At 39.3% G+C, this 23,476-nt stretch overlaps 1 protein-coding gene across 11 annotated transcripts in view; it reads left to right on the forward strand.

The window, feature by feature from the left end:
• The window catches only part of LOC117408471 (receptor-type tyrosine-protein phosphatase F-like), a 169,019-nt gene that overhangs the window by 83,669 nt on the left and 61,874 nt on the right, over nt 1-23,476 (forward strand). For all 11 annotated transcript variants that reach the window (XM_034013498.3, XM_059031591.1, XM_059031592.1 and 8 more), the window contains exons 5-6: nt 13,938-14,126; nt 20,847-20,957. In XM_034013498.3, coding sequence (XP_033869389.1) covers nt 13,938-14,126; nt 20,847-20,957 — 300 coding nt within the window. The remainder of the gene's footprint in view (nt 1-13,937; nt 14,127-20,846; nt 20,958-23,476) is intronic.

Consider the following 23,476-nt stretch of genomic DNA (forward strand, 5'->3'; position numbering starts at 1 on the left):
TTTACAGCAGCAATCTAAACCATAATGATGACAGAGCAGTACTTGCATGTGTGAAAGCTGCTGGGTTCATAACTTAGGCTAACTGACATTATAGGGATCTCAAAGCATTACATTTAGGTGTTGCAATAACATGGAGAAATTCTCCAGTGTTTACATGCTTAGTTTCATCTGTTATAAATCTTGTGTATACTGTACAGTAGCTGTATTGTTCTCTGTATAGTTTTGTTTCCCACAGTAAGTATCACTATGACTACCAAATAAGGTGCTTCAGGAAGGCCTGCTGTATATTACTTTGACAGGTTTCATTAAATCGGTAAAGTGCACTGCAGAATATGACTAGGGGATTGCGCAGTAGACCGATAATAAAAATAAAACATTTCGATGGAGCATGACCGTATGGTAGAAGATGGTTGTACATTTGTGTACATTTCTAAATGGGTAGCTAATTTTGATAGAAAGTGTCAAGTGTCACGTTAGGCAGTTTGACTCGAGGTGCAGATGGGCAAGCCTTGATATGTACAGATGGGTTGCACTGCTGTATTCTGCCCGAGTTTAATTCACAGGCTCATTGAACTAGATAATAAGAGCTGTTAACTTTGACCCAGACTGCACAACTGGAAGAGTTGCTGTGAGATTTCCAATGAACTATGATGCGACGAGCAGGTATATTTGATCCATAAATGATGTGAGGATCTGTCTCTCCAGATAAAAAGAGAGGGATTTTGATGCTGTTTAAGTTGCAGCTTTCTGTGAGCCCTGCTTAGAATGTCCCTGTGTTGTCAAGGAGAATTGTGGAGTTTAAATTGTAAAAAGCTTGGCCAGTTTCCTCATTTGTTTTGACAGGCTTTGGACTTAATGCAGAATGATGGTTTGTCTCCCTCATTCTTGACCTTTTGACTTGGGTTAAATCTGTCCATTAAGTGTCCAAGGTCTTTGGCCTTGATATAAATTGAAATTACATTATCAAAAGATGTTGTTGCTTGTTGACTGATATCCTGACAGAATGTCTGTCTATTTATTGGCTGAAAGTTAATCCTGCCTCACATTTGTCTCCAGTTATTTGGGTTTGAAATGATCATCTTTACTCCAACAGTAACTTTTTGCTTTGGCTAACAGTTAATACATCATAAATGTTTTATGGCAGTCATAGGAAATACAATTTATTTCGACAGCAATTCTTTGCAGCTTCGCTCAAAATACTTTTCTTTTTTTTTTAAAGATTACATCTATGCAGGCATTAATATGGGTTCATTTAAGTGTTTTGCTTGACTGATGAGGTAAGCGGGTTTAAAAACATAGTATCTGACTAACACCAAGCTTAAGAATAATTCAATTGCTACACCAGCCTGTAGTCGTACTCTTAATCTGCAAAATATATTCATATGTGGGCATTGACTGTGATTTAATTCTGCTTGTAAAGAGTTGTCTTACACATGGTATTTGGACAGCTTTGCATACAGTAAGACTTGACAAGAGACCTTTTATATGTGTCTTCAGTAAACTTAGGACCCTGCCAGAAGGCTGGAACTGTCCAGATAAGGGTTTTATTTGCAAGTATTTTCCTCTCAATAATCTTAAAAAGCATACAGTAAGTGCAATATCTATTTGAATGTGTTTTTTTTTTCAACTGAGCAACCGAGAGGCACAATACATTTATATCGGCATTCCACAACGGCAGAAAAAACACATTATTACAGTACTTGTAATATTGCAAAGAATATCACCTTGATGACCCATCTGCAGGAACGTCTACAGGAAATTGATTCATTGAGTGATTTACTCATGACTGTACAGTACATTACGTATCTCATTTTTAAAAGCATGGTTGAGGCAGAAGGATGTGTTATTCACTGAAGGGTACACAAAGTAATAAAAGCTGGATCTTAACTTTAACCACATTAGACCATGTGTCCTGAAGAAGATACTGTTACTGTTTGCTTTATTTGGGTTGTTTTTAATTAAGTCTTTCACAAGAATTAGTCATTTATCTTGGTAGTTGTGTTTATAGAGGCAGTATACTGTACTACTGTTATGGTCACAGCAGTGGAGGGAGAGCCTGTCATTGCTGTGCTCATATCCCTGCTCTAATTAGCTGTGTGACCTTGGGCGGATCACTTGACCTCCTGGGTTTTTCAATCTCGCTCAGTTGTAAAATTGTGTGTCCCACTGGAAAAGCGAAGTTGTATCTCAGCTGGGCTATCCTAGATAAATCATCTTTAAATAATAAATGAATATCTCCCTCCCATTTATAACTTTGTAAGTCAATTAGATATTGGAAAAGAGATTATTTAGCTACTCACTCACAAGATGTGGAAAACTGGCCCTGTCAATATTAAAAATGCATCATCTGCTGCTTGAGACTCTCAAGAGCTCCTTTTAGAATGTGCACATTCTAAATGATGCCGGCCGCATTGTATAGATTACTGACTGTATTGATGTATGTATAACATTGTTACTTTGTCTCAGGGCCACTTTGAAATAAGGTACATTTATCTTGTTCTGGAAGTTTTTATGTTTTGCCAGCAATCGTGTGAATGTAGTCAAAACGTGTAAACATGGTTTTAATCACAACGCTATCCTGGCTGACTTTTCTGTGGGGGTTACAGAACCAAGGTGACCACCCTCCCCTTTCATGGGTTTGGTCTGTATGGCTTATTTGAATCCTGTTTACAAGCAGTAACCAGTCACATATTATGTATACAGTGGTGTATCATGGCATAAATAATCGTGGCGTGCTTGTGACACTGCAGTAAATCATACTGATGGTGGTGGAAGTCAGAGATGGGAGAGGAGAAGCGAGGAGTCGATTTGAGGTAGCTTTTTATTGATAAAGTGCCTGTATGCTGGAGCGGTGTTGAATATTCTGTTCTGGCAACCGGGTATATTACAACAAAGGTCATGGCATGTATTACCTCAGACCTGGAAACAGATTCTTACAAACCGCTGAATATAAAGCATTGAACTGATGACGGTGGTGCGTGCAGGTTTTGAAAGATGAAGCTCTATAACAGGGCTTTAACATACACTGAATCCCAATGACCTTTGTGCCCTATAAAAAAAAAAAAAAGATTGGAAGGCATTGCTTGTTTATTACTCAATTTTCAAAAAGGGAATACAAAATAAACCAGTTCTATTAAACAAACATTATGCATAAAACATCCATCCACTGTTTCTAAGAATAAACTGGTTTATTACAAGTATAACAAAATCCACACTGGTCTGTAGTTTTTCTGTAAAGACTGGTTCCAGCTGACCATCAGACAGACTGACACTGCTGTAGTGATCATGTTTTGAGTGCAACTGACACCTTTCACTGTACTGTAGAGTATGCACCCACCTGACTAGTGCTCAGCAGCTCCAGTCCAGCCTGGTTTGAGTATATCTCTGTACTGCATGACCTTCGCATGCTTATAATGGAGTAATTGAAATACTAGGCAGCTCTTGCTGTTCAGCATCTCTCTAACAATGTAGTCAACTGGTTGCAATTGTTAGCTTGTTTCTAGGTTTCATGCTAGTCATTGTGTCCCCCTATGGTGAAGGGTAAGTTAGTCTGTTTGAGGGCCACACCTACAGCAACGTTTACACACTTTGGTTCTGCTTCCACAGCAACCAGACAAACAGAAAAGATGTTTAAAAAGATTTTTTGTTTGTTTGTTTTTTTCATGGGGAAACTGATACTACACATTACAAAAGTGTTTACACCAGCTGCATTACATCCACCAAATGGTACAAATTAGGGATTTGCCTTCAAGTTAATATTTAGATAAAGGTATACAGCGTTTGACGGTTTTCACATACAATTTCAGTATTGCTGCCATACAACACCTACCCTACCAATCTCTCTCTCTCCCAACCTCCTGTGTTTCTTCGGGTTTAGTATTGTTAAAAAAGCAGCTGCAGGTAGGTTTTCTCTGGGCTTTGTACAAAAGGGATATTACCACCTTCTTCTGTGAAGCAGTCATCACCATCAACTGCAGAAAAACACCTGAAAACCATATTTAACTCTATCTTCCTACTCATAGCAGAGGCTCTTCTTCAGTGTGCGCCCTGTTTAATTGTGTGTCCTGTTTTATACTTTTATATCATGTGTGTCACTTCTCTAGTACTGTATGCTGGGCTTTAGGGTTCAATATTCACCTCTATGGCAAGTAAAGTGTTAATCCTACAGTGTGTTGTACCCAAGGGTGAAGCAGTGTCAGGGAAGAGTGAGTGTTTATGCAATATCAGAGCTCGTAGGGGTCGCTGGTGGGCGGTGAGCCGAGGACACCCTAGCCGGCCTAAGCCAGACCCCTCCTACCCCCCCCCCCCCCCCCCCCCCCACCCCGACGGAGCTCGGACAATTGCGCGCCGCCCCCTGGGAGCTCCCGTCTACGTGCGCTACTCTGGAGCTTGTATGCTTGGATGGATGGATGGATGGATGGATGGATGGATGGATGGATGGATGTATGTATGTGAATATTTGTCAGGGAATTATTTTCTTTTTGTTTTTAAAAAGCTCAATGTTTCAGCCCTTGTCAGGCTCCTTTCTCCATGCGCTGTCATCAGTTGACTGATTGGTTTGAAGAGACAGGTCAGTCTCTTCCTTGATTAGACACACAGTGGTGCTGCCACGCTCTGCTCTCCCTAGTAATTAGATGAGGCAGGTTCCTGGCACGGACTCCACTCCTCTCCTTCTCTCTTAAATCAGCCTCTCTCACCCAGTGTCCGCCATGCTCAGCAGGGTCCAGTGGTGCTGCAGGCTCCCCCCTGCCTGCTCAAGAACTCTCCGGAGGCACGTTTGTCTCCTTCGATAGCGCTGGAGACTTCCCTGCTTACAACTGTTTAGACTACCCTGCTGTGAATCATGTGCTAATGTAATCGCCCAAATAACACTTCCAATAGCTCCAATCCAGCAGAAACCATACTGAGGAAGGTAAGCTCCTTCTTAAAACCTTGTTTCACTAGGTGCCCCTACAGTAGTTCTATTGTGTGGGTATACTGTATTCCCAACTAAATGAAACAAGGCTAAACTCTTAAACTTGATATTTAGTCATCATAGATGGGGCCATTCAACATTAAAACAGAACCCAAAGCGTTATCTCCCCGAAAAAAAAAAAAAGCGCTAAGTATAGGTGGACAAAAACAGGCTGTGTAAACCAGGTCGGAGGCGTCCATGCTTCATGGAATCGCTCCCAGTTAAGCTTTTCTTCATCCTTTTACAAACATGACTGCACATCAGGGCTGCTCACTGCTGCATTACCTGCACTGTATTAAAGGAGTTATTCAGTTAAACTGTCAGCAGCACCTCAGTGGGGATGATAAACGGTGAGGCTGCAGGGTGCTTTTTAAAGAGGAGGAATCCAGGCCTCAGAATAAAATAATAAAAAAAATATATCAATTAGTTTTTTGTTTTTTTTTTCTAGTCTCCTACTATAGGGAGTAGGTAGTGGAACATTGAGCACACGGGCCATGGGGACGTGATTGGAAAATATCATTAGTTTGGGCCTGCTGTACGGTAGTACTGTAGGTATGACCAGCAGCGCAGGCTGCCAACTGTTCATTCATAAACTTTTTGTTCTTGCATTTAAACCAAAAACAAATGTGCAATGCATTTCAATCTTGCTGTAAGTGGCGACGGTTGTATGTTGTGTTGAATTATGCAGTGTTTTTTATCTGAATTTTATATGGTGTTCTTTGGTAGAGTAAAGCTTCATCACTTTAGGCCCAGCAGTGAAAGCAGTGTGGATATCGTGTTTTAAACTGCATGGTTTATCTGCAGATTACTGTATTGAACCTTAAAGGCCTACACCAAGAGAACATGGATGTGAGATCTATTTATTTGAGACGTGCTTATGAATCTGTCCTGTTTATGATCTGAAGGTCGTATGTAATTGAGAAGTCTATGAATTTCTGTTGTGGTTTTTGGGTGCATTATCGAAACTTCCACACAATCCTGTGATTGTTACCTTTCTTTCATCCCCTCCTGTTTTCATTGCGTAAACAAGTTTTTTTCTGATAAGATCACGAATATGTTACCACACGCGTGGTTTACAACTGATCGGAGAACAATACTCTTATTGTTTTATAGAACAAATGGCTGCTGGCGTTTCCATGTCAGCTATGTGCACATTTAAGGGCCAACGCTTGTTTTATATGGCGTGTTTAGATAAGCCAACACGAGAGAGACTCCCTTACTATATACCAGAGGTATTTGGATGAAAAACAAAATGTGTTTAGTATTGGAGCCGTAGTGTTATGTTTCCAAAGAGATTACAGGTGAGTGTACAGTGAAACCCATAACTCATGAAAGAAGAATGAATTCTCCCACTGTAAACCATCACTTTTCTTATTTCCAAATGGGTACAGCATTACTGTAACTAATAATAAGGATGCCATGAATGTCGGCTATATTGTGCACAGGATGATTATAAAATCATTTTGCAAACGTTTTGGAAGCAACTTTGCAAAGCCATCTATCAAGAGGTGTAGAGTGCCTCTGTTAAGATGCGGCAGTTTTTAAGGTCATGTCAGCAGCAGGGACATTAATGCCCTTGGTATAATCTTTTTGCCTGTCATTTCGTGCTTCTACTTGCCAACTGACTTTGTAATCGCCCTGTGAAAATGCTTGTATTGTATCCCCTATTGGATAAACAATCCAGGAGAACAGATGCCTAATACACAGCCTATCCAACACCTCCACACACAGACACACACATAAATGAAACAAAAGAGACAAATCTTCAAGGGCCAGAGGTTCAAACAGCTGCTATTAAAGGCTTATTAGGAGCCCATGAGTTTGCTGTGCTGTATGTGCATGTGAAATTAGCAATGCTGATAATTCTACAAACCAACTATCCTTGATATAAATAAGTTAAGGTCGGAAGTCGGTGTTGGAAGTTGGAATTGACAAAAATAATTGTAGGAAAGTAGCCTGCTGTTTTTAAAGTCTTGTTTGCTGTGGGATCTTAAGTGTTAGTTGGCATCCAACCCATGCTTTGCAGCATCACGGCTCCTGTCGCTGCTAGGAGAAAGAATCTGATGAATTAGACTACAGATAATGAATAACTTGGTGGAGTCTGCCAGTACAGTATTTGAGCCGTTAGATCAGTGGTTTGACAAACTGGCATTTGCAGTGCTATGGGTGAGATGGCTATTCAGATCGGTCTTCACTTTTAGGATCCTTGCTGCAGTTACAATGTTGTGCAGCTGGTGGCGCACACACCAGTGATGGCATTCGTTGTCTCTCTTAGGAATGCGCATGAATGCTCAAAACGGTTATCCTGTTTAAAAATAAAAAAGGATGGGAATAAGTCAAGCATGAGCATTATTTCAATTCAATTCAATTTTCTGCATTTAAGTTGTTAATCCAATATAACGCTTTTACAATTAAAATTAAGAAGAAAAAACAAGTCTTTAGTACTTTATACTTCAAATTGTACTGTCATTCTTGATATGTATTTTTTGTATACAACTGTAAGTCGCCCTGGGTAAGGGCATCTGCTAAGAAATAAATAATAACAATAATAATAAATAAAGAATATACTGCAGAATAAACCCAAGTTATGTTTTCTATATAAACTTGTATGCCTATATTATTATCTCTACCAGACAAACTGTACAGGAAAGTCATTGTGGGCTGTTTAAGGCTATAATTTTCTGTAATGGAAATATGACCATACCTCAGGGAGGATTAGCAAAGCCAGTCTAATTTGAGTGTTGAGGAGAGTCTCATTTGGAATATTACCTTCCGACTGATGTCCTGATTAAAATGGGGTGAAACATCACTTATTCGTTTAAATGTCACTGAAAGCACAGCTGTTTTGGTTTATTTTTTCCCCCCCGAAAAATTCTGTGAAACCTCATCATCAGGCAGCAATGTCTTCACTTGTGACACGAAAAACAGATGCGTTTAATTAAAGCACAGCATCCTAAGGACACAATCTCAAGGTATTATAGAGCCAATGGAGATCATTCACACGAGCTTTGAACATAATCCCTTCTGGCTGTATTCAAAGCAACTCTGGGTATACATATGCACCGTGTTGTAAATTCCAGTAATGACTTGCATAGCCATCAGTTTTCTGGTTTTCTATAGGCCATGCCAATAAAATGTTTTGAATCTGCAAGGTCTATAAAACATTGAAATACCATCTCTGTGCTTGCATTTCCTACCTAGACACAGTAGTTAATGGACCGGCCTCGTATACTGTATCCTCCCCAGTGGTCTTACGGGGGCGGAAGATTAAATATGCAGAAGTGCATCTGTAAAATGGTAAGATGTTAAATGCATTCATTTATTCATGAAAGCGTATCTGTTTAAAACAATTGCAGTGCTAAAACAGACAATCTTTAGACACTTTAAGAAAACATGGTGTCTGTGGATGTAAAAATAATCCCAGTACAACAATCAGTCAGACCCACCATACATTGTACTGTATTTTGGAAGCTTTTTGTTCTATGAAAAAACGTTTAACCCAGTAAAACCAGTTACCATGCCAGTTAAACCAGGGATTAGTATAATATTTCTATCCGATGAGGAATTCTGTAGTAAGCTGAGAGTAGTAAATTGATAACAGGCAGGGCTGGTATACCTGTCATTTAAAGGCTTGGTGGAATACTTTCTTACAATAAAGTACTGTATTGATAAAGGCAATGTTGATTTGGTAACGAGGGACAAACAGTCGAGAGACATTAATAATTATTATTTTGTTTATTGTGTTGATGGCATATTTCCCTCCAAAGCCCAAGAAGACATCTCACTTAGGGGGTGTTACACATGGACAGAGAGATGCCATCAGTTGTGTTTGTTTTTTTCTCTTAGCAACATCTAACCAACTGGAGGTCTCACCCTTGTTGCAATATAAATATGTTGACTCAGTGGCTCTATGACGTACAATAATAAAGATGAGGCGGCGGTTATTTATTTTTCACCTTGCCAGAGTCAGGAATGGATATGACTGGCGTCCTCGGATACCTTTCTTTTCAGTAGTATTCAACCACAGAGCCTGTTGGTGCTGAAGCACTGTGTGTCAACGCGAAGATGTCAGACTTGAATAAAAGAATGGATAATTAGAAACAATAGATAGGGGGCTGTTTTTAAAGACGTATCATCTTGTCGTATTTCATGTAAAGTTGTGGCAGGGAAACAGAGGCGCCTTTGTTCTCTGTTTCCTGCCTTAAACTCTTTCTGGCTGACTGGAAAAACAAGCCTGGGTAGTCTGTTCGCACAGAGTTCAAATAAAGTGCTTGTGTTTTTTTATATAAAGATTGCTTCCCAATTACAATGGGAACTGTACACAACAGTTCCAGGAGCTACAGTACTGTAAACACCTGAGAGAACACTAAACCCTTGTTTGGGAATCCTTGTGTAATTTGAACACTTTGTTTTGCTGCTTCAGTGTGGCGTTCTATTGAGTTGAGATGGAGTGGAGTGATCTTGTTTAGTCACCCTGTGTGACCGGGCAAGTTCCAGCAGTGATGAAATGTTAGGAGGGGGACAGGCGTGTGTGTGTGTGTGTGTGTATATATATATATATATATAATATATATATATATAGGACAAATTATATCTTCAACAAATAACACATCACAGGAAAATGTGGTTCATTTTGTGTATCTGTGTGCAGTTGGGAATCAGTAATGTTATAAATTCTTCGTAAATGTGAGTTATCACGCCAGTTAGAGTATTCCATTGAGGAGCTAAGATTTAAAACACACTGTATTAAAATGATCTAGGGGCAATCCCTTGAAGTAAATATACAGGCCACTTGTCTACTAAAAGTTTGTCCTTATAAATCTTCTTAGTGACTTGAGTGATGAAGTAGGAATAGCTTGTACTTCAGAAACTCCCCATTGCATAGCAGTTACAGGCACTCCAGATTCTACTATGAGCTTAATTTAAACATAACTGAGAGTATTATATGTAAACCAACAAAAGGTTGCAAGCTCAAGTGATTTTGCTCAAACTGAATCCTAGAATGACTCTATGCAATCTGATTTCCACTCCAGAAACAACAGTCACTTTTGTCTTCCCGTTACATTGTTGTTGTGCTGCATGTCCTAACAATGACACTGCAAGGTGATGCTGGACAGCGTTGAACTCAGGTGGATGTGCAATGGCAAGAGCCCCCCCCCCCCCCCCGTGTCTGAGACATGTTGGAACGTCCTGTATTTGAGGCCCAGTCTCTTTGTCCAACCTGACAGCTCAATTGAAATACTGGATTTTGATTGTGTGTGTGGGTCCTTTTTTATCGCATGTCAATCTAAGAAGCCTCTCATTACCAAGTATTGTGAGTTTAAAGCCCTGTAGATATATTTTTAGCCACAAAAGGCACGGTACAGTGTTAACACAATTTGACAGGTCTGTGTACATGGAGGAATTAAAAAGCCTTTTGGGTGTGAAAGGTGCTACAAAACAGCTGAAAGTATAAATATTCTCTTAGACATGTGAGGATTGTGAATCTCTAACCTGGTTTTATTTTAGGATGTTGTTAAATAAAGCTTTCATAGAAATAGAGGTGGCACTTGGCAGCCAGCATTGAAGCAGCTGCTGTTTCTCAGTCAAAGCCTCGCCATGTATAAATAAAAAAAGAAAGAAAGGGAAAAAGAGTTTGAGAAAAATTTTGCCTTGAGCATCCACGTCTATCCTTATCCTGCTAACCCATCTTTTGTAATGCTGCCAGTAACGTAGTGTAGAGGGAAACTGCTGAGCAGAGGAGTTTACAGGCAATTGCTAGGTATTGCACAGCCTCAATCTTGGGTGAAATCTCACCTGCAAGCACAGTTTAGGAAGCAGAGTGACAACACTATCGGGGAATGCTGGAACCCCACAGATCTGTGCTTGTCATCTCGGCACGCTCGACCGTCGTTCAGGTCTCCTGGTCTCACGCAAGCCCTCATCAGTACAACAAACAGGGTCTCCAGAATGTGTGAGACGCCTGCCTCTTTCCACCTGGATTAGCACTGTATGGAATAATCCTGGAGTAAACGGGACCTGTTCCAGACAATGAACAGAGTGATAACAAAGTCATGCAGAACTGAAGAAGCCGCATGCTGCTCTTTTTTTTTTTTGTTGTTGTTTTTTTAAAAACGCATTGAAAGTGATGTCTCTGCCCTCTTTGTAGAAAAATGTAAGCTTTACAGAGCACAGTGTTGTTGTGTTTTAAAATACAAATGCAGCCACAGCACTGTCCGTTTTCTGTTTACAATCTAGACTATCTTAGCTGGGGTGTAAGTGGAGCTTACTTATTTGAATTCATGTACTGTACCAGTGAAATGGCTTTTCGCTGAATGTCTCGCTTGGTTATTATGTTCCAAATAGCATATGTGGGATTTGTTAGGCTATTTGCTCCCCAGTGATTAGTGGCCTGAAACATGTCATCTGAAAATATCAAAACGTTTACAATTTAAAAAATAAAAATGACAGGAATATATACAGAGGAAGCCTGGCAACAGCAAGGCATTTCTTCTTAAGAAAACACTGTGTCTTGCAAACCTTGAAGATGGTGCTTGTACTACTTTCATTTTCTAAAAGCGTTACCATTTTAAATGTTACTTGAAACTCTCACACTGCCTTCTCTTCCTTCATTTGCATTTGCCTGGGTTACATCGTTTGGTCTCCCGAGTGAAAGGTGTCACCCGGGCAGAATAAATCAAGTTTCTCTCTGTAATTTGCAAGAAAGACCACAGGAGGAGTGCAGGACATTACTAATCAGTATTACTACCGCCTTCCCCAACAACCCTAAATGATCTGAGAGCTTTTCTGGTTAATTGATATGCACTGCAAGCATCACATTGTGGTAACATTAACTGTGTATACATGTGTGCTTTCAAATATAGAGGGTTTATAAACAATTACACTGCAAAAGTAAAATGTGCTTCATAACAGATTTAATATGTGTACTTAAGAAACCTTTAAGTAGTTGGATTTGTCACTAAGAGCTTGAAAATAACAAGAAAATGCCCAGTTAATCACTTTTAGTTCAATGAAGGGTTCAATTGAGCGCTGCATTGGAACGCAATCCAGCAGACACGGTGTGCCACCAGGAACAGGGTTGGGAAACACTGCTGTAAACAATAGACCTAAAAAAGATAATATTTTTTACTGTAGCAATATTTTTTATTCCCTCTTAGGTAATTCATTGTGAGTAATAGGCAGAAGCAATAGGCCGGCTATTTATGCAAAATGACAGCACTTTTTGTTATTTATTAATAATTATGACTCTCCAGTATAGGCCCCTTGTTAACGAGGGTGTCCCATTTGTCTTTATTCCTCCTGTTTTTTTATTTGTTTTAAGAAACCTAAGCAATTGGGCAGCATACCTAAAATAAACAATTGCTGCCCTGCTCCCAAGACAGGTGCTTGTTTTAAAGGACAAATACAAATGTATTTGTTTTGTTTGGTTAAACCGAGAAGGGAGTCATTTCATCTCCTTATTACTTGTCACTCTGTTAACCATTACTAACAGTCCTTTGCGGGGTGTCAGGGCAGTTAGATTAATGCAGAGTGCAGTTCATGTAAAATTAGTTTTTTTAGCCAGGCCTGAGCAGTAGTGAAGCGGTGACCCAAAATCTCACCCTTCCCTGTGCAGCCTGGGACTGTGAGTGTTGGATAATTCATGAGCCCTGGGATCAGTGCACTGGTCTGTAGCCCTTGGTTAAACGACAGAACCTCTAGAGAATTCGCCGGCCAGATAGATGTCCTCCCCTTACCATCCATACTCGGAAATGGAATGAGATTTTAAAACCTGAAAACAAATAACAAAAGCAGTTCTTAATCCCAGTTTGTGTGTCTGACACCTTCATTGAAATAAAATAGCAATGATGCGCTGCGTTGGCTTGGGCCTGTTACTGACATGAACCTGTCAATATTCGGTAATTACTGGGCCGTGTCGGGTAGTATATCTTAATTCTTCCTCTTTCTGTGCTGCTAAGCACAAATATGGCTCAGTGGAATTTGATACAAAGCTTCTCTGGGCTTTTACTACAGCAGCACCTGTCACCCTTCCAGTACAAGATCAGTATGTCCTAGTGTTGAATTATTTTCACTTTATGGATTTTACTATGCTTAACCTGCAGATCAGTAGGTAGTCATCCCCCAGAACACTTATATCAAACCTGAGTTAACCCTACCTACTGTATGACACAATGAACAAGCTGTTGGAGAGAAGGAACATTTTTGGATGATGGAGACATGTGGTTGCTTAAATGGGTAATTGGGAAAAGCATTTTTAGTATGAGAAAAACTATCAAATACTTGATTGCGTTATTTGATTGCATCAATTCCTATAATTTAGTTTTTATGGAATTTATATAAGCATTGTGTCAGTGATCATTGATGAGGAGGCTGTTCAGATCTCCAAAAAACAAAATATGTCTGGTACTGCAGTTACTTTGAACAGTCTTGAGTCTGGTGTTGCTGCAAGTGTGATCCTACCTCCCCTGGCTGAAAGCGTGAGACTTCACAGACTCTTGGCAGTGTGGTATCTTCCTTTCGGGTTACTTTGAAAAAGGTCAGCAGAAAAATAAGCATTTCTACGTAAATAATGCAAAGTACTGTAAACTCTCAAAGAAACAGGTTCAGAAATTAAAGTTTAAGGTTGGGTGCCAATGTGACTTTTCATTTGAGCCTCATGCTGAGAAGCAGATGGAAGGCCTAGTGGTTAGAGACACCTAATGGTAAGCAGTATGTGCAATTAGTAGTTGTTTAGCACTGTTGCCAAGATATAGAAGAAATGGTGGGAAGTATCCTGAAACCATTCCATCTTTTGTTAACCCCTTACTCTTGGGAATCATAGCATTTTGTTTATTTCTAATACTGTATGGTTAAAGTGTAAAGCCATACCATTTTCTTTACCGTAACTAGAATAATATTAAAATGTCGTATACAAGATCTACATGTCACTTTTAACCGAACAGCACTGAAGACTGACCATTTTCATTGTTTTGTTTGTTTACAGAGGACCAGATACCACATGGGTTCCCAACCATCGACATGGGCCCTCAGCTGAAGGTGGTAGAGAAGACACGCACGGCGACCATGCTGTGTGCAGCCAGCGGGAACCCTGACCCTGAAATCAGCTGGTTTAAGGACTTCCTGCCGGTGGATGTAGCCAGCAGCAATGGTCGAATCAAACAGCTCCGTTCAGGTATAATAAGCCACACGTTTTCACTGACAGCGGTGTGTGTGGAGGCTGAACCCTTTCTTAACCGAAACTTACAACTCTGGCTCTTGTGCAATCAAACCGCTTCTAAAAACAGTATGAATAAATTGAGAAGCACTGATAAAATAGAAGGAAGCTGCTGAAGTAAATGCCAGTAAAACATGCTCCACTGGGCAAATGGATGTTGTGTTTTAATTTGCCTGCAGACTTGCACACTAATTATCTGATACTGCAGCTGGAGAAGACACAGTGTGACCTTTGCATCTATCTTGAGCAAACAGAGTTTAATCTTGATATTACCATGCTCATTATTACTTAGGAAAGGCAGCTAGTTATTACGTAGAAAAGGCACCTTTCAGAAAGCTTACTCCCTTTGAAAGACAGCTCTGTTAAATTGTCTGCAGATCACAAGATTACTTGGGGGCTGCCAGTAACGCCTGTCCTCTCTGTGTCTGTTGAACACAGAATCATTCCGTTCTTTCTCTTAATGATTACTGCAAAACAAGCAAAGCAGTTCTAGGAAATTGAAAGACCTTCTGGCCCTGTACCTTGCAGCCAGATGCCATTTGAAATCATAAGTTTACTTGGACAGCGCTGGAGTAGCCACGGGGTGTTAGCGATTTGAAGGCTGAGTAATTTAAGTGCCAAGTGGTTACGATTTAAAGTCAACAGTGGTGCCTTATTTCAAAATGACAGCCTTTCCCCCAGCTTTCAAGTGAAATGTGCATGTATTTCTTTCAAGAAACACTGCATAAAACTCTCTCAGTCTTGCTCATGTATTTGAATGCATGGTTATTGACATTTTACCATACATTTTATTTATTTATTTATTTATTTTTTTAATTTAGTAATCGCCAATTATTGTTCTCCAAATCTGGCATATCCAATTATTTTTAAGGCTCAGCTCACCGCTACCACCCCTACACTGACTCGGGAGCGGCGAAGACGAGCACACGCTATCCTCCGACGCGTGTGCCGTCAGCCGACCACTTTTTTTTTTCACACTGCAGACTCACCATGCAGCCACCTCAGAGCTACAGTGTCGGAGGACAATACAGCTCTGGGCAGTTTACAGGAAAGCCCGCAGGCGCCTGGCCAGACTACAGGGGTCACTCCCGTCTACGGTCGGCAATAGAATAGCCTGGACTCGAACCGTGGCGACTTTACCAGATGTGCCACTCGGGAGACCCTACCCTACATTTTATAATTTGATGGCTTAGAAATACGGATTACAAAGACATTTTAACATCTACTATGTTACTGATTTTTAAGCTGCTTTAAAAATGCAAGATTCTTTTTTAAACCATGTGTGATGTGCAAATGTCTACACAAGAGGGGCTGAGAGTAGTTTGTTTTCATCAGTGCTGATTACGACAGATACAAATCGGCCATGGCTGTGGGTCGGGGACCTTTCTGCCCTTGTCACAAAATATTTAATTGATATTAAACTCTGCCAAATCCCTTTAAAACAAAAGGCAGCAATTACAGTTAATGTTATTTAACTAGGGACTCTGCTCACTGTTACTATTGATCTGCACTCTTCTACAGCTTAGCCAGTTTGATAAATACACAGCTTTGTCTTAAACAGGGAATAAATAGATGTGAAAGAGAAATTTAAAGAACACAGTTAAATATAACTTGACAGTGTGGACACATATTCAGTGATTTTACTACGCTGGGCTCCACAGCTACCCTATCTGCAGGTTTATATATAAAACTGATTGTTCTCCAAAATGTTCAGCTCCAAACTTACAGCTTAAAATGATATGGGGAAAAAACATGTCCTTTTTAAAGTACAAAAAAAAAAATCAAATGAACTACTTGCAGAATAATATGCAACCTGGCTGTAGCTTGTGCCTAAAATAATAAAGCTAATTGTGATGCTGAAAACACCCCATTAGAAGCTACGCAGAGCGGTGTACGTTCTCCGTGCCTTGTGTTCTTCATTACTGAAGCAGGTTTGCTTTCTCTAGGTAATAATACAAAAATAGGAATATGAAATATAGACAAATAAGCAGGAGGAGATTGTGAAATGTCTCTGAGGGTAAAATACACTGAGATTAGGTCAAATAATGTATATACATATATAATGTGAATATTAATTCATTTCATATCTACTATGCTAACCTGGTGAATAAAACGATAAACTAATGATAAAAATGTAGGTCCCCGAGGTAACAAGGGGGTGTATTAAATAATGTATGGTGTGTACTAAGAATTCCTACAGGACTCCATTGGTGTGAAGTTGTGGCATCTGCAGTAGATGCAAGGCAGGTTTTAGTACTGTATTCTGTACTGTAAACCTCTTGTATGCTGGTGTGCCTTGTACAGAGTTCAGACCACACAGTGTACAGCTGTTTATTTTCTCAACCCCCTTTTCCTATCTCTCTTATACTCCTATACTATTTCTCAAGTGGCAAGTGTTTGGTAAAGTATTCAGATCCTAGCATCTGTATAGTAACCAACACAAACCACAGCCATCCTGCTGCATATAACTGGATATGCATAATTCTTCCTTTACTACTAACATCTAACACAAGCTCTTGGTGACCAGATGGGTGAAGCAAAGTGTGGTAAACCTACCCTTTACTGCAGGGCTTTTTAATAAAAGTGTTTGTCCACTCTACAATTTAGCAGTAGAAAAAAAAAATCAATTTTCTGTAGTACTCACAATCAAAGATCAAAATAAGCCTACCAGAAATACCTATGGTTTTGGCTATTTTAAAATAATTTTGTGGATGTACTGTACTATTCTGTCACAGCTCTCTGGGTTCAATAGAAATGAAGGCTCTCTTAGTTACACACACAGGGAGTTGCCACAAATGGTGTTGTCCCTCTGGTCTCTCTAGAGCCAGAGTTAACAACTTGTACAAGCAGTCGCACTGGGTCATTAGTTTACCTTGGCACAGAATTGGAACAGCTGACCTGAGAGAGCAGAAGCAGGGTGGCCTCCCGCAGCGAGGTGTTTGGAAGGGGACTGCAGGCTCGCAGCCCCCCTGTCTGTGGCTCTTAATAAACCTATTTGCAGAAGATGAATTCAAGCCCAGAGTTTAGTCCCGCCCAGGAACTTACAGTAACAAGCGCTTTACTAACCTCTTGAAAGTGTCGGTCTAACTAGTTCCTGCTTTTCTATCAAACTAAGCAAAATGAAGCTTTTAAAATATTCTCTACTAGTTTCCTTCTTTTTGTATTCTCTTTCTCTCTCCCCTTTGTACTAACGCTTTTCTCTAATCTTATTTGCATTCAAATTACCTCACCAGGTGGTACACCAATCAGAGGTAAGAATGCTGAAAAGTCCCCCCCCTCTGAATTGTCAGTTCACTCCACCCCCCCCCCCCCCTCTTTCCCCCCCACTGTTCTCATTTTCAGCTCTCTTTCAGCCCTAACACTTCCTTTGCTTTAGCTCATATGCACTTCTTCAGTTCAAGAAAAAAAAAAAAAAAACACTTTAAAAACCATCCATTGAATTTTTACTTTGTAAAGGGGTTACTCAATAGGATACAGATCATAATGCAAAATACCCACTGCTGTAAATGGGGATGGAGGTGGGGGGGTTACAGTTGTGTTTGGCCAACTGCAAACAAAAGGCAGCTTTAACTGTTTCACAGAAAAAGACTATCCTTGTTGATATTGAAATTACATTATTTGCATAAGAGTCCCCGTGATTGACAAGGCTGAAAAGGGGAAGTTAGGATTACATTTTAAAAGGCTCAGTGTCTGGGTTCCATATTTTAAAACTACAATGCATTCCGGCATGCATAGCATTGCTGTTGTAAGTTACTTATCCCACAAGAGGGCGCTCCTTTTAGGTCATGGTTGACATAGTAGCTTGGAAGGGGCCTGACCTTCATTCACACAGTTTTGTACACAATGGATACATTTAAATTAATTAAAATAATGTTGGCATGAATGGAAATCGAAATATACCACGCATAATACTTACTGTTGAATAACCCCTGTATATTGTAGTTGAATGTTAAAATAAAAATAAAAATAAATATTGTAGTTTCAGCACCACTCAAATCACCCTTGAGACCACTATAGACATTTCTGCATTATTGTGATGTAAAGGTCTTGCCTTGGATTGGGTGCTGGTGCTCGTAAAGTGTCCCAGTAGAGATGAGGCTAGGACTGACTCTCAGTAGATCAATCGAGAGATTTTTTCTTAATGAGCTCAGGCATTTGCTGAAAGCGCAGACCATAAACTCTTCAGTAAGAGCCTAAAGGGAACTGGTTCTTTAGATCCATGTTTTTTCATATATATTTTATTTTACTTATATATTTTACTTACTAATGAAATTCCACTTTACTTTGTAAAAATGTGAATGAAAAAGCAGCTTTCTGGGGTCTAATAGAGCACGAGGTTAAATGCATCTCAGTTGTTCTCCTGATGCTTATCAGGTCTCTCTGATAAAGCCAGTAAGGTTACAAAAACAGGCGCAAGCGCCTCGATCTGATGATAATACTGAAGGCTCACCACACCAGATCCATCGTGGATGTTTTCATGCATTTTTTTTTTCTTTCATATGAAACATTTTTGTTTATGGAGTCTTTCATTTCATAAAACATTCTGGAATCCCATTGAAAGCGTGCTTCACCATCTTTTGAATGTCTAATGTATGTCTTCCAAATAAAAAAATAATGGTGTTTAATCCTGTTGGTGTACAGTACTGGATGACTTGAGGAGTGAAAAAAGGAAATTCTAAACTATACATAAAGCTACAAAAACTCTTTCCACACATGTTAATACACTATCAAGTGTCTGAGTTGCTTGGAGATTAGAGAGAGTTCTCTTGACCGCAGGGGTGCTTTAAACTTTTGGGAATGCGTTTGGGGTAACGTATTGAACCAATTAAATTACTTATCCTGTCCTAGTGGTCTTTATGTTAAGGTAATTGGTTCTGAAAGTTAAATAGCTTCAAAGTAAAAGATAAACAAGAAATTACACAGTACGGTATTTTATGTGATAACCAGGGAGTCACAAAAACAGGTTGGTCTGTGTGGCTCAAAGACCATTTAATCTATGCAACTGATAAAGGAAATCTGGTTTTAAAAACCTACTGTCTAAAAAAGGGCAAAGGGGAAAGACAACTTAAAGGAAGCCTGATAGCAATCTGTGTCGTACAATTCTGTAATTGATTAGCAATTTGCAGCCTGTTCATCTGGCAGGCTCAGTTTTGTCAGATTTGCTACCCATTCACAAGTGGTTATTTTTGTTCTGGACAGACAGCGGACACTGAAACCGGCAGGCTGCTTAATGCCGAGCTTACTACCTGATCCCACTGTGTTTAAGGAACCTTGTAGTGGGGATTGCACATAGCTTGGAAGTTGTTTCCCAGTTTTAGACCTGGCTGCCTGTCATATAAATAAGATTTACGAAGCAAGAACAATAAGACTTTGCTACTGGAATTTTTGGTTAGTGGATCTAGCTAATCTAGTTAATTCGCCCCCCTATAGTTTGAGTTAATTGTAACACATTTTGGTCGTTTAATCCTTTTAATTTGCTTCATACAATAACAATAAATTCTGTAGCATTTTGCCCTTTCATTTGCAGGATATTAAACTCTTTAATAAGGGCAATTGGTGTTACTCCGATCCATTTAATTTCAGTGCGTTGCTTTGTCAAGGTCCTTTTTGAAGTGTTTGCTCCTTTTCGAAATGTTTGCTCCTTTTAAAGACCCACACTGGTTCTGTCTGCCTTTGTGTCTGTCTGAATCTCTTTTTCTCTTATCTACAGATAGTGACTGTAGGATGCGTATTGCAGCTGTATGTCTGTGTGTTTATTATGCAAACTGCAGCTTGGGCATTTACAATACTCCCTGCTCTTCGCTGGAAACCTCTGAGCCAATTTACTTCTATTAGGCATCTGTGACAACTTTGAACAGTGCAGTGAGCCAGACGACGGCAAAGGCTGCTCTTCTCTGCGTCTGCCCGTTCTTACATTTTCATTTGAAAAGAAGTCAGCTTTTTAAACGCCAGTTATTGACAGTGGATTCATTGCACACACACAGACTCCTCTGGTACATAGAATTAAAACTCAGAGGTCATCCTCTTTACCTTACTTCCCATTGTTGTAAAGCACTCTGGAATCCAGTCCTTTAACTCGTCTTGTACACATCCCTTACTTCTGCTTTTATCCCTTGTTGATTAAAAGTTTGCAAGGCATGGAAACTGTGTAGTGTTCAGACTACTTCTTTCAGTTACATAAAATGACCTAATCCACCACTGTCTGTCATTGCATACTGTACATACACACACCTACCAAGTTCTTCACTTCACTACCACCGTGTGTCACCATAGACATGCTCTTTCAAAACATGAACTAAATGAAAAGATATAATTAAGCACTGTAATTAACCTGTTTAATTTAAAAAAAAGTAGTTTTTTTTTCTTCCGCCAGTAGTGATTATCTAAATAAAATGTAGTTTAACACATGAAATTAAGTTGTGATACGTCACTGTTGAAAGCATCAGCCTCTTCTCTCCCTCAGCAGGTTACAGCGTATTGTGTGTTGAAGTTAAGGCTGTCAAAAATTCTGCATTATTAACATTGCACTTTACCGCTGTCTGCAAGTTCAAAGGGAATGTTTTGAAAGTCTTCATTTCTGAATGTCATTAACATCCACATTTTTCTGGGTCTCTCTTTTCGTTTTCACATAGTTTAGCTGTAAGTCTTCCTGACCCGTTTGCTCTTTCGTGTACACAGGTGCCCTGCAGATTGAGAACAGCGAGGAGTCTGACCAGGGAAAATATGAATGCGTGGCGAGCAACAGCGCTGGGACCCGCTACTCAGCCCCCGCCAATCTCTACGTGCGAGGTAAGGCATGGCCCTTGAGTCGGGAAGCACCTGAACCATTTATTTATTTGATTGATTGATTGACTGATTGATTACTAACAGATGCATGGCTTTTGCCGTGTGGTTTTATAGAAGTTGACGTTTGCGTGAACGTTTTTTATTTCTTTAGTTCCCTAAAATTACAGAACAGTTGTTTTTCCTCATCACAGAATGTAATCTTATGTCAAAAGATACATCTAAAAAAATGTTCATTCTGCAGATTTTGCAGGTGTTTTATTAACTTCTCTTTTTTAATATAATTTTTCCCCCTAATAGGAAACCAGTGCTGTAGAAGGAGACCACCTTGAATTAACAAATATTTTATTACCCCCACCCCCCCTTCCCACGTCATATGTTTTTATTTGTACAAACTCCAGTTTTGTCTCAATAACAACTCTTTTTTGATTTGTGAAATTCAATTTGCATTTTAGGAATCTGTAACTCCCTTTTTGGTTAGTTATCTTTTCTCTTGGTTTCTGTTCTTCTTTTATTTATATATAATTTATTATAACACTAGGAAAAACAATATTTTTGCATACATAAGCCCCTACCCTCAAAGGAGTTGAGTATTAGAATGACCAAATTAATTGCAACCTTGACTGGGTAGTGGAAGAGATTCAGTTAACATGATTGTAATCTTCCTTCTTGTTAACAGCAGTAGAATGCAAGCTCTCGGGCACTGCTGCCACAAGCCTGTTATCCAGCTTATCTCAAAATGCCAGAGGCACAGCCTCTACTGGGTTTGTGTGCTGTGTGAATGCAATATTGGTTAATTATCAAACATACAGTAGTTGTTGCCCTTTATGCAAACAGCTAGAAAATGCAGTGATCTTTGCTGGAACTAACTGTTTTATTAGGAGCTCACCTACACTTTAAAGTAAATTATGTAAACAGTGGCAGATCTAAATACTAACATAGTGATAATTTATGGACCTTAAAATGGCAGTTGTACGTGTCGATACACAAAGTTAATTAAGGTCTCACTGCAAGATGGTGTTTAAGGTATTATTGCTTCCTTCTTTTAAACTGAGTGGAAAAACGTTTATATTTTTTTCCAACATAGTTGCTATTTTAATCATCTTGAATAAGGAATCTGTTACTAACCTTAATTAACAAGTAATATCACTGTAACTCATAATGCAATGCCACCTTAAGTCATTATTCTATTGATCATACAGGCTGCGTATTATAAAATATTTTCTAATTAATTTTCATTTATGACCAGTACTGACAGTATGATCCAATATGCATCGCAAGTCATCAGCCCACGTGTCCTTTTGAGTAGGTTTAGTGTATTTTCTTTCCACCCAGTACTAAAATGCAAGAGGTGTCTTGCATTTTAGTACTGAAGTTTGTTAAAACGTGTTTAGTGTGCGAAAGCATCCTTGCATCTGTGTTGCACTTTAGACTGACAGTAACAAACAACATCGTAACGCGTCCTCAGTAATGAACAGGATTCTTTCCTCTGCTCGCTATATCCCGATACGTGCCAAACAAGACATTGAAATATGAGACACTTTCAGCCACAGGTCATATTAAAAGTTTCATTTGACAAAATGCTAACTAAAATGTAAATTGTATCCACCTGACTGACCTTATTATGTCAATTGTATTGCATACAGTGCCTCAACTGTACAGTTTTGTAATTGCAATAATATATATTTATTTGTATTTATTTTTTTGGAAAAGGTTCACATGAAAAAGTTTTTGCTCAAGAGCCAGTTTCAGGTTGAAAGGAATACTAGATTGTTGTAGTAAATGACATCACAAACACATTAAGGGATTTTAATAGAAATAAACATTAAACATACCAAAACATTGGGAAGTTGGCTCTCTTGATTTTTGTATGTATATTTTTTTTTAATATGTGTAATAGGGGTTTTTTTCCCCATCTTAGTTTCAGGTCCCTTTTTAAATGCTAATTATTATACAAGCTCCCACATCTACTTTCAACTTTTCTAGTATTATACTGTGCCTAGAAAAATGAAGCCATGATTGCAATGATAAAATCAGATACACAACACAGATCAGAAGCACTCAGAATGATTGCATACATCATAAAAATATTGGGGAAAGGGTTTAAAACAAACAAACATTGAAATTATACACTTTCAAGTGTACTTAAACTGAGAACATGCATTTAGTTAGGTCTCCAGTTAACAAGTGTTGTCTGCCAGTCTCTGATTGGCAGGTGAAAGCATGTATCTCTAGGGTAACATAATCCTGGTAGATCTCACACTAAATATGTATTCTGACTCAAAGGTCACCATGCCTATTACTGCTGCAAAGTTTTGAGAGAGAGAGAGAGGCAGCATTTTCTATGTCAGGGTTAAAAAAAACACAAATCTCACCTAATAAAAGGATTGAGGCATACACTGCTGATACTAAAGACAGGCATTGTATAATTAATTAACCAGTCACCAAGGGGCTGTGCAACCTGTCCGTAGCTCCGCTGGTTGTGGTTGTAGTTACAATTTGTGCAATGTATTGTAACTGTAAAT

This window comes from Acipenser ruthenus, chromosome 10, assembly GCF_902713425.1.
Source record: "Acipenser ruthenus chromosome 10, fAciRut3.2 maternal haplotype, whole genome shotgun sequence".
Taxonomy (NCBI): domain Eukaryota; kingdom Metazoa; phylum Chordata; class Actinopteri; order Acipenseriformes; family Acipenseridae; genus Acipenser; species Acipenser ruthenus.